The sequence below is a fragment of the Vipera ursinii genome (genome assembly GCF_947247035.1).
Source record: "Vipera ursinii genome assembly, chromosome: 4".
NCBI classification, from domain to species: domain Eukaryota; kingdom Metazoa; phylum Chordata; class Lepidosauria; order Squamata; family Viperidae; genus Vipera; species Vipera ursinii.
The window spans coordinates 41273856-41285010 of NC_139514.1; the positions used below are offsets into that span (position 1 = coordinate 41273856).

General features: G+C 39.1%; 1 protein-coding gene across 2 annotated transcripts in view; it reads right to left on the bottom strand.

Moving 5' to 3' along the window:
- CADM2 (cell adhesion molecule 2) overlaps nt 1-6827 on the bottom strand; it is a 377294-nt gene extending 370467 nt beyond the window's left edge. For both annotated transcript variants that reach the window (XM_083362037.1, XM_083362038.1), the window contains exon 1: nt 6088-6827. In XM_083362037.1, coding sequence (XP_083218163.1) covers nt 6088-6148 — 61 coding nt within the window. In that variant the 5' untranslated portion in view covers nt 6149-6827. The remainder of the gene's footprint in view (nt 1-6087) is intronic.
- Between the last annotated feature and the right edge of the window lie 4328 nt (nt 6828-11155).

Sequence of the window (11155 nt, forward strand, 5' to 3'; positions counted from 1 at the left end):
CCTAAACCAGGTTTAAATTACTCACAAATAGTATATATTAAGTTTCCATCAAGAAATCATGAACATATGAACAGATTTTTATTGGGTTTGGTTCAAGGTAGGGAACATAAAAAGCTTAGCAAAATCACAGTAAGAGATAGAGCAGGGGTGTCAAACTGTGAGACTCACTTCTAGTCCTGTCTTAAGCACAAAGCCAATTGTAGACTTTGGGACAGTCACTCTCTCTTAGTCCCAGACAGTGAGGTCTGCACATCCTTGTGGCACTGCCTGCCAACCAGGGCGATCCTGAGCTGAACACAGACCAAACTGATAGACCCAGGAGATAAGTCAGTTGGTTATGTTTTTTTATTGCAACCTATGGATTTACCAACCTAGCAGTTCGAAAGCACGTAAAAATGCAAGTAGAAAAATAGGGACCACTACGGTGGGAAGGTAACAGCATTCCGTGCGCCTTTGGCGTCTAGTCATGCCAGCCACATGGCCACGGAGACGTCCTCGGACAAGCGCTGGCTCTTCGGCTTTGAAACAGAGATGAGCACCGGCCCCTAGAGTCGGAAACGACTAGCACGCATGTGCGGGGGAACCTTTACCTTTACCTATGGATCTACACCCATTTCCGTCAAAATGCAGATATGACTCAGATGCTGCATTTGATCATGCAAGATGACATTTGTTGATCTGAAAAGTAGATCCTGCTGTTAGGAAGATGATGAAGGTGACTCTTAAAAAAACAAAAAGGCTTTGCCATTTTTACTACACAAAACTGCCAACAAAATAAGTCAATTACTTTGATCTTCAAAACAATGCCATGTTTGTGTGTGAGTGGGTGTGTATGTGCTCATTCTGCAAAAAGGAAAAAAGTGAATCATTAGAAAAATTGCAGTTTTGAAGAATAATTAAAATTTTTGGCTAGAAATTATTTCATGAAGACATTTAAGTTAAGACTCAAAGTAGGAAAATATGCAAGCTGGTCTATGACTGAAAAAAATGGTTTAAGTAAATATCATATATTCTAACTTCAAGCTATTTTTGTTGATACATTATATTCCCTTTTCTATTTAATAGCAAAAAGAAATATTTTAATTTATACTATTTCATGGTTTTATTTAGTCTCTACTGTTCTCATTTTGATTTTGATTTTTAATAAACATTAATATTTATTATAAATAATAAAATTACTATCCGTGTATGTCAACAAATCAGGAGTATAAGACACCCAAAAGATCAACATTAAAAAGAAAGGAAACAATATGACAGAAAGAAAAACACCCAAACCATAAGAGAGATTTTTAAATACTCATCTCCATTTCACAATAGGTTATGGCTTATATACATAAACATTATCATGCACATCTGGCAGAAATAATGTATTATTATTTGTACCATTTGTACTGTATGAAATATGCACATTATCCACCAAATCTCTAATTTTTACAATGAAATTATCATCCACATTGGTAAGGCTTATTTCTAAGATGTTTTGTTTCAATGTATCAGTATACATGTTTTATTATCATCCTGTAAAAAAATATTTCACAAAATATGAACATTCTTGTCATGTTCCAAAGCTAATACCTTACTTTAAAAATACTGTGTTTAACCTTGTTAATAAATGGAAGAATTACTTTTTATATGAAATATAATATTTTAATACATGGAATGCACAAAATGTAACATTTTTAATAATTTTAAGCTGCCAGTTTTATTCAAATTATATTTTAGAAAATGATATAACATATAATCACACCTTTTGTTAAGCAGATGTGTCTTATGGAAGGGTGTTACCTGGTATTCGGCCGTACACTTGATCAAAATATAGTTCTGTGCATCAGCTTGTACCAACATGGCAACCTTAAAATATTAGAATTAACTATTGGAAGTTCCTGAAATCTCAATAGCCTGGTATTCTAAGAATTGTCATATCAAGTGTCTGGATGCACTAAGTTTGGGAAAGTCTTCTTAACTCGATAGATCTCATGTAAGTATTGAGAGATTTTTAAAAGATGATCTAGGTATATATCATTTTGACCAAACTACTGCAATTTTGTAGCACAACATTATTTCTAGTATACATTTAAGCAAAATCACTGTCTTATTTTTAATGGGATAAAAAAACCAACATTCTAATTTATAGATTTGTCAGCACATGTTTTGAAAGAGTCATAAAATGTTAGTCATCTACTGACAATCATTTACTGATATTAGATGTATCAGAATATACTTTTCTGATAGATTAGCAATCATTTGATGAGATTTTTTTTATTTCAGTAAGACTATAATTGATCCTTAAAGTATTTATTCTGAGTTACTGAAATCCCAATGAACTATTTTGTTAAAAAAATAATAATACAGTACTTTGTATTTTCAGAAAGGCATAGCAGCTTAAAACACTGGATGCCATTTGCATTATCTCACAGCAGGGGGCTATAGCAGCTACAATTCTGGGCCAATTCTTAAACCTCTATATACTTGAAGTACAGTAAAATGTTTATTGCTGCAATCTTCGTACCATATATGCAATACACATGTTTTGAAAATATAATATTTTATCTATGATTAGTTTTAAACTGTTTAACAAAGGTTTTAACTGGTTTTTGTAGGACTGGTAAAACTCCACCTGTTATGCTTCTAAAATTTTCCAGATAAAAGTAATACAATGAAGCATATTAATGAATAAATATACTATACTTAGTTATATAATGGCTATAAGATTTGTAAGTGAGACTATACCCACAATAACTGGGAGCACCTTTACGGTATCCAGTATCAAAAGAACTTAAATTTTATACTTATATTTAAATCTAAATTTCTGGCCTCATGAAATAAAATCCTGAACTCATTTTTTTCACTGCCCACTAATATCTTCATATACTCAGACTGCTTACTTCTCATAAGGCAGTGTCAATCTCCATACAACCTGATGATCTATTATCTCCTTAAAAGTAGTCTGGATTTTTAAAGTTGGCCTCCTGGTTAAGAGAGGTTATCACAACAAAATCATATTGCTGTACAAATTATATTTATTAACCAGCCTCAATTCTAGATAAAAAAGAAATTTCATCTGTCCATTTTTTTCCTTATTTTGTTAAAACAAATTAAGATTTCATATCAAGTCCATTGTAATGAATACAACTACCTCCATATAAGGAATGTAGGTACCAGATGGCTTTACACTTCAAAAGATTTGTATTGTCCTCAATTAAAAAAAGTGAAGCTTTATCTAAGTATTGACTGAAAATCTTGATTTTAAATTTATTGTAGTTTCATTGTTTATCTACCAATTAGATAAGGAGTGTAGGTAGGGAAAGTCTATGTGCATTAGAACAGACAAAAGTTGAGAAATGATTAAATTGGCTGAACTTCCAAGCAAGTTTATTAATATTACATAATAGCATTAATGACTAATGACCAAACCCATGTAGAGTTATTAACATAATAAGAAATTAAAATGAGGTTAAATCATGTATAACTACTAAGTGTAGCCTACTTATGTTATAAATACATACTGAGTTCTTATTGTTTCATTTCTGTCATAGGAAGACACAACAGTCAGTTTGAATTATAAGAACGAAATCAGGCAAAGTATTTTACAGAGCATCTTCTCAGTCAGACCTGCAAGGGTGACTGTTTGAACTCTTATTTTCATCAAGGACTGCTGGAAATAAAACTGACAAATGTAAGCCAAACAGAACACCCCACTTTTTACAATATAGGGCAAATAACATCTAGGTGATGTAAAAAGAAACAGATTGTTCTTTATCTGACTGGAAAAGGACCAGTTTGATTACCTATATAACAGCAACAGCAAAAAGCAACTCCTTGCATGGCATTTCTCTTTTACCTGATGCTGCCTGCAGTGGTGCATTTTTTTTTCTTCCTGGCACAATCACTGAACTGCTCTTTTTTTAAAAAAAAAATGCACGTATCTGGACAGGCAGACACAATTTTACACTATTAGTTTACTCTGAAATACAGTGTGTATGGAATGCAACTGACTCCATATCCTAAAATATATCAAGTTTTTGTTCATCAGAAGCAACCATGATTACAGTGATAAAAAAAATCAATAAAGAGAGTTTCCCCCTCCTTTTGCAGCAAAGAGAATTGACAGTTCACATGGAAATGTAACAAGAGAGGCACCCCCCTACATGTGCCACCTGCCAGATTCCTCAATAAATAATCCCATACAACAGCACAACAGCAGCTCCTTGTATTGTGACATTCCCAGCAGTTCCCAGAGATTAGTAAGAAAAGCAAATAGCCATATAAAATCATTTCAGTTCCCAAACACAGTCATTCCACCTCTTTTCAGCACTTGCTTTAAAACTCAAAAGATAAACCTGGGGGGGGGGGGCTATGCAGATTTCCAAATCCAGCAGAATCAGACTCACTTAAAAGATTACTTCTGCTTTGGGGATATATGGAGCAAAGGTTTCCACTGCTTTCTCTGGAGACCTTATATCATACCATGGCAATTGCACGGAGGCATGGAATGCCATAAAAAAAGAAGAAGAAGAAAAAATCAACCAACTTTATACTACCATTCCTTGCAAACAGATTATACTGTGTACGAACACGGTATCACAAGGTCAAAACTGTTTCTTAATTAGAGAGCATAGCGAGATTGAGAAAAAAATTTGGATTCAGACAACATGATGGTGGGAAGGGGGCAAATGCCAACCATCCTGAAAAAAACATGGAGAAGTTGCTGCTGCTTGCTGACCTCATTTGAAGCCTCCAGAAGCAAACTAGATGGTTGTTAACACTCAAGGATCTTTCATCCTGACAATTTGGATTTCTGTTACATTCTCCCATTGCCTTGGGGAGAGAAGGAGAAACAGGCAGCAAAAGGACCCTACAACCACATACTCAAAAACTGCAGCCATAAAGACATGCACATACACACAGAGATATCCCTTATTGCACATTCCAACACCACAGCCACATTCTCGAAGGAACAAAAAGGATCAACCGAATCCTTCTGTGGATTCCTTTATAGACATTTACCGTTCACCACTTACCACAATTTTACAGAGCTAGTAAAAGAGATAGCGTCGGAAGCTTGAAATAAAATGCTGTGCTTTCTACTTCTTATTTAACAGCCACTTATTTTCAGATTCATTCCTTCATTCATGAACAAAATACCTTACACGGTTTTTCCAGTGTAATGTCTGCATTTCACTTACGAGGTCAATATGTGTCAACGGAACATAAATTAGGAAGAAAACAAGGGAACAAATAATGCAAAACAAAGAACCGAAGGGAACGAGGGGCTGCGAGGATGCACTACTGTACACATTATAGGTTATGGCCATATTATAGGTTATGGCGGGAGGAGGAAGGGGTCCTATATTTCGCTTTGCTCATCTTTAAGACTCCCTTTTCTCACCAGCCACACTTCTATAGTCTTATTGTCTATGCCCTCCTCTCTCCCCCCCCTCCCATTTTAGCTTTCATACTCCTGGGATGATTTTGCAGCGCACACGTTGTTCACCTCACTGCATTCCCCTTCTCACTTTCCTAGACCTATTTGACGGGGTGAAAAAGAGTGGCAGAAGGGGGAAGGTTGCAAGGACTTGAAAGGGAGAAATGCGAGCCTCCAGAGGGAGGGAGGGAGGGAGGGAGGGCAGGAGGGAAAGACTATTAAGGGCAGGCAGGAAAGGATTAATGTTTGTGCAGCACTTTAAGGACGGAGAGCTCTAACACAAGTGGGGCTTTTGTAGAAGAGAACCCTGGAGGGTGAAGGTTGAAAGGAATAAGGCGAAAAGGAAAGAGAAGAGAACCAGAAGAAGGCAAAGGGACCCCACAGATGAAGATGCCAGGGCATGTGGGAGAGGGAGGCGGAGGGGGGGGGGAGGAGAGGGAGAGAAGCAAGAGACGAAGACAAATGAGGAACAGGTTGAGGGCAAAGCTCCAGGGGGAGAGGAAATAAGGTCAACAGAGGAATCTTTATAAAGCAGCTGGGGCCTCTTCAGCCCTACCGATTCCCCCACCACCACCACCACCACCACCTTCGGACGCACACCGTATTCCTAAGTTGGAAGAGAGCGGGGGCCAAGGAGGGGGGGGGCGGGCGGGGGGTGGTACCTTGTATAAGGATCCCGCAGAGGCTGTATAAGCGCAAGACGACGCTCGGTTTCAGCCGCATCCTGGAGGTTTCCCTCCGGCTGGCTGGACGTGAAGCAGAGAATCCCGCGGCTTCTGTTGCTGCTGCTGCTGCTGCTGCTGCTACCAACCGCAGCTTCCTCCTCCTCCTCCTCCTCTTCTTCCTCCTCTTCTCACCGGGCTGGTCCTTCCTTCAGCAAAAAAAAAACAAGGAAAAAAAAAACCGCCTCCTCCGCTTGCCGCCGCCGCAGTGTCTCCCTCAACCTATCCAGCGGGTAACCACGAGAACCAGGCTCGCGCGGGTGCGCAGCGGCGAAGAACTGCTGTCGGCGGCACGCTTTCCTCTTCCCATCAATTCGTCCACAGCCCTGTCCTTTTTTTTTTCCCCTTTTTTCTTCTTCCCCTTTTCCCTTTCAGATGGGCACAATTGCACCCACGCACGCACGCACACCTCCTTTCTTTGGCTGAGCCGTCTATCCGTTCCTTGAAATGTGACAAGAGCTGCTTTTTTTTTTCCTTCCCTCTTCGCCGGTCAATCCGACTAATGAGATGGGGTGGCGGCAGCTGCCCTCGTCTTCCTACAGCTTCGCACGCTCTCTCTCTCTCTCTCTCTCTTTCTCTCTCTCTCGCTCTCTCTCTCACCTCGGCTCGCAGGGAGAGTGCTCCGCTACCCAAGCCGCTTTTCCAGCTCTAGACACAAGGACAATCTCAGCGCGCGCACCTCCTCCTCCTCCTCCTCCTCCTCCTCTCTCTCTCTCTCCCTCCCTCTCCCTCCCCCATCCCCCCTCCTTTCTCTTCCAAATCACCACCCCCTTCCAAACCACGCTTTCTTTTTTGAATAGCCACACCTCCAGACTTCCAGACCACGCCCCTCCCAGGGATTTTGATAAATCTCCCCCGTCCGCCCGCCCCACCCCCCCGGTTCGCATAGCCATGCTCTCCTTGACAACCGCCCCTTTTCATGCTTTTAGTACGTGACAGACAGCAGCACCCATCCAATAAAAAAAAAGGGACACCTTCTGTACATTCTGTCCGTTAAAGGAAAGCAATAAGAATAAGACAAGAATAAGGAGGAGGAGGATGAGCTTAAATATTTGAAGGAAACTTATTGCTTAGAGTTACCAGCTTCCCAGCCTCTACTCCGGACTGGCAAGTACTTAAGCCTATGGAAATTACAGCTAGGCATTGCTTACAAGCCAATGGAAGAACAGACAGAAGAATAAAAGGTGGGGGACATCGGAAGTAGTAGAGACGCTATCCAAAGGTAATTCTGAAAGTGGCTGGCTTTTCCTCAGCCTCTTCCCCCCCCCCCGCCGCCCCCATTTATTTATTCATTCATTCATTATTAACTTGACAGGTTGGGAAGGAAGCAAGTGCCCAGCGGCCTGAAACAGCACCCATTTGAGAGCTATTGAGAAGCAGAGAGCGAACAAGCAAGCAAGTCTGGGAAAATGGGTCACTGCGCAGGCAGCCGCGCATCTGAAACTAAAAAGCATGATTTGCTATGTATGTAGACTATGAAAAGGGAATGGGAAGACTATCGAACATTGATTGAGAGAGAAGAATGCATGAGAAAGGAGGGAATGACAGGTGACCTAAAATAATAGGCACATGTGGAATAATCATTGAAAGAAGGAAATGAAAGTAAGTTTTATTAAAAAGTATAGGATTTAAATTAATCTCTTTTACATCTCAGTACTGTTCATTTTTTTTTCTTTTCAGATCAAGGACATATCCACATAGCCACTATCAGTACAGTGCAAGGTCACAACCCCACCTGGTCCTGCATGATGTGACCACATGACTCCATCTGCACCCTGTGGTTTGCCCATTTCTAAGAAATCCTAGTGGCTCATCTACCAGAGCTATGGTGCTTTTTGACATAATAAATGTGGGCCTTCAGTCACTGTGTGGCACACTGGGCCAACTGAACATATAATACAGTTTTAGGAAAACCCCTTTTCGTCTGCATTTCAGCTACAGAGCCATCCCCTTATTTAGTATTTGCCCATTTGAAAATCAGACCAACTTCCTTTTTTTTAACTGTTCAGGTAATTGTAACACCCTGTTCATCATTTTTTTTTCTTCCTGCCATCATTTTCCCAATGGATGACCATTTAACTCCCAAAGCTTGTGGCAGCAGGCTACTGGTCATCATAGCTCGAGATAAACTAAGCATTGGGTAAGCTTTGACAAATAGCGTGTTATACATGCTTTTTTCCATTTTTAGCTGTGGCAGTTTATTTGTGCTAGACTTTATACCTAAGAACTTATATGTGGAATTACAATGCTTTTATACTTTTATGCTTTAAGCCTCTTTGGGGAAGTGCAAACCAATAAAATTGTGAGAGGAATTATAAATGAGGACCCAGATTGTTGGGGGCAATTAAGCTGACTTTGTAATAATGCCGCTTGGGGTGTGCCTGAAAGCCCTAATAAGCAGGCATATACATTGAATGAAGGCTACTGCTAAGCTTGTAAGCCGCCCTGAGTCTTCGGAGAAGGGCGGGATATAAATGGAATTAAAATTAAATTAAATTAAATTAAAGTGTCTACTGATCACCATTTCATTGTGTAATTCCTAGAAGTCAGCAGCTATGGTATTTTTGATTTGCCAATGTACTGGCTAATCTGGATGATCTTTTGTGAAAACTACCATTAGTGAATCAGGCTTCTCTGAGTCTGACTTTCTTCATATATTTCCCCCTTATTTGCCCTTATGACTCAGTTGCTCTATAGCTGCATGATCTGATGCTCATATTCAAGTCTCACATCAAGCAATGACTAGTGTAGTGGTAATCCCAGCAAAGTGCTGCTGTGGAATTATACGGTGGAGAAACCAAATCATTACTCTCCTGTGTTCTGGGACAATGCCAAAGTCCAATGCCAAAGAAATTCCAATTTAACCTTCAAAACACTGATATGTTGACCATGTGGCATAGAAGCTAGGAACTTTTCATACTTGGTGAAAGAATAGAACAAAATCAAAGGTACATCAACTGGAGTACAAGAGGTAGTAGCCCAAAAATGGTAGGTCTGGAAATGACCATATATGACTCCATCACATCCCATACAGACTGACTTCAATGAGGTTGGTACATAGCATTCACAGCCACCACAGTTCTTCAAGGTTTCGTCAAACCATTGCTGGGAAAGCACAATTTCTGTGTAACATCTTAAGGGAGTTTTGCTTCCATGAAAGCAATAATCAATTGTTGCTGGCCTTTCCAACATATCCCAGAGCTCAGAGAAAGATTCTTCTCAGAATACAGAAGTTGGTGGTGGGGAACTTTAAACAGTATCCCATTAGATGGGACAAAGGATTGCCTGATATAGCAATTGCCCAATGCTACAAAGCATAGCCCTGGAATATATTCCTGTTTAGTTTTATGTTTCATCACTACAGATTTGACTAGTAGGCCTGTAGCACTCACATTATCAATGGCTCAACTTAATATAGAAGCAGTCACAACTATAGTCAGGTGGTGCATGCATGGGAAATGTGCAAAAGCAGTGGGCAGCCGCTTGTCAAGTGCTGAGCAAATTTGTGTCTGTAAAAGTCATTGAATCAATGGCATAACTCACTTATGGATATGTTTGAGAAATGTTTGTGTTGGTTCTGATTGGCCATGGAACATGTGGAAGAGGGAGAATATAATAGCAAATGCAATCCTTGGCATGCTAAGATGCATGACTATCAGAAGAGAAGCACTAAGCCCACTTACTCTGAATAGGGCATGTCAATTGTTCAAAGTGGCAGAAAGTTGACATCAGAATTTTCTACCTTGACCATCACTGGAATGCATGGCTGAATGAATTTCCCCAAAATAGGTTATGATATTATGGTCTTATTACAGTCACAATGTTACATTATAGTGAAGTTCACAGGCATCTGCAGCAAACTGAAATTTCAGCCAAATTACAAAATATGTATTCTGATGTTACCAAGGTAAGCTTGTACATATTCATTTAAGTATGTATGTCACATACGAAAATGGCAAAGTTAATGTCATAATGCTGCAATGCACATTTTTTAAAATTTCTTCCCTTGCCCTTTCCCAGTGGATTCCATGGTGATCATTGTAACATAGAGCTTTTTAGTGTTACCTGAGCCAGGATATTTATAAACATTGCAAATAAGATTAATACTAAATTTCTACTAGTGATTTCCTTTTACCAAGTAGTGTTCAGCTCAGCAAATGATAAAACATAAAGCAAAAGAAAAGGAATATAACAAAAAGGTAAATGTCAATAAAGAATTAAAATGAGATCAATTATTTCATTATTGGCCTCAGAAACAACCAAATAAGCTTGTTTTCCATCAAATTAACAACAGTACAGGAAACTGTACTGTACTGAATTGTTTTTTAAAAAATATGCAAACACCAATTAATTATATTCACCTATAGGGGACAATAAATCTAGACCAGAATATAGAATATATTTTTGTTTTTAATATCCTGAGCCAACATACAGAACCCCTTTATTATAATGGCATACTAGCATACATTTCCTTGTTTATTCATAAATGACACCATGATAACTATTTGGTTTTGGCTTTTGTTTTGGGACTTTGGTTTTTGTTTTTATAAAATCCAATAAAAATGGTAATTTCAGCTGGTGCCAGTAGTCTGCTGAGGTGACCCACTATCTACAGATAGGGGAAAATAAAAGTAAATGAAGTCAAGCAGGCTCCCAGTCGGATTTTTCTTTCCTCAAAGCTTGGTTGTAGACAAAAGGAAACAGCAGCTGAAGATACAGTATGTGGAGGTAGAATTTATATGGGCAAAGAAAATAATAGGCCTGCTGTCTTACAGAAGTCATATGGCCCAGGAGATGTATCTGAAACTATCAAAAAAAGTTTTATCTTTACCAGGGTCATCTGGCTGTCTGGGAACAGCATCATTGGTCAATTAAGAGTAGCGATAGATTTTTGTGGTAGTGCATGCTAAGAATAAACTCTGTTCCAAAGAGGCATCCTTTATATACTTCAGTTGGATTTTTCAGAAATTCTAAATTGCGGTGCAGCAAAAAGACAGTAGTTTTATAT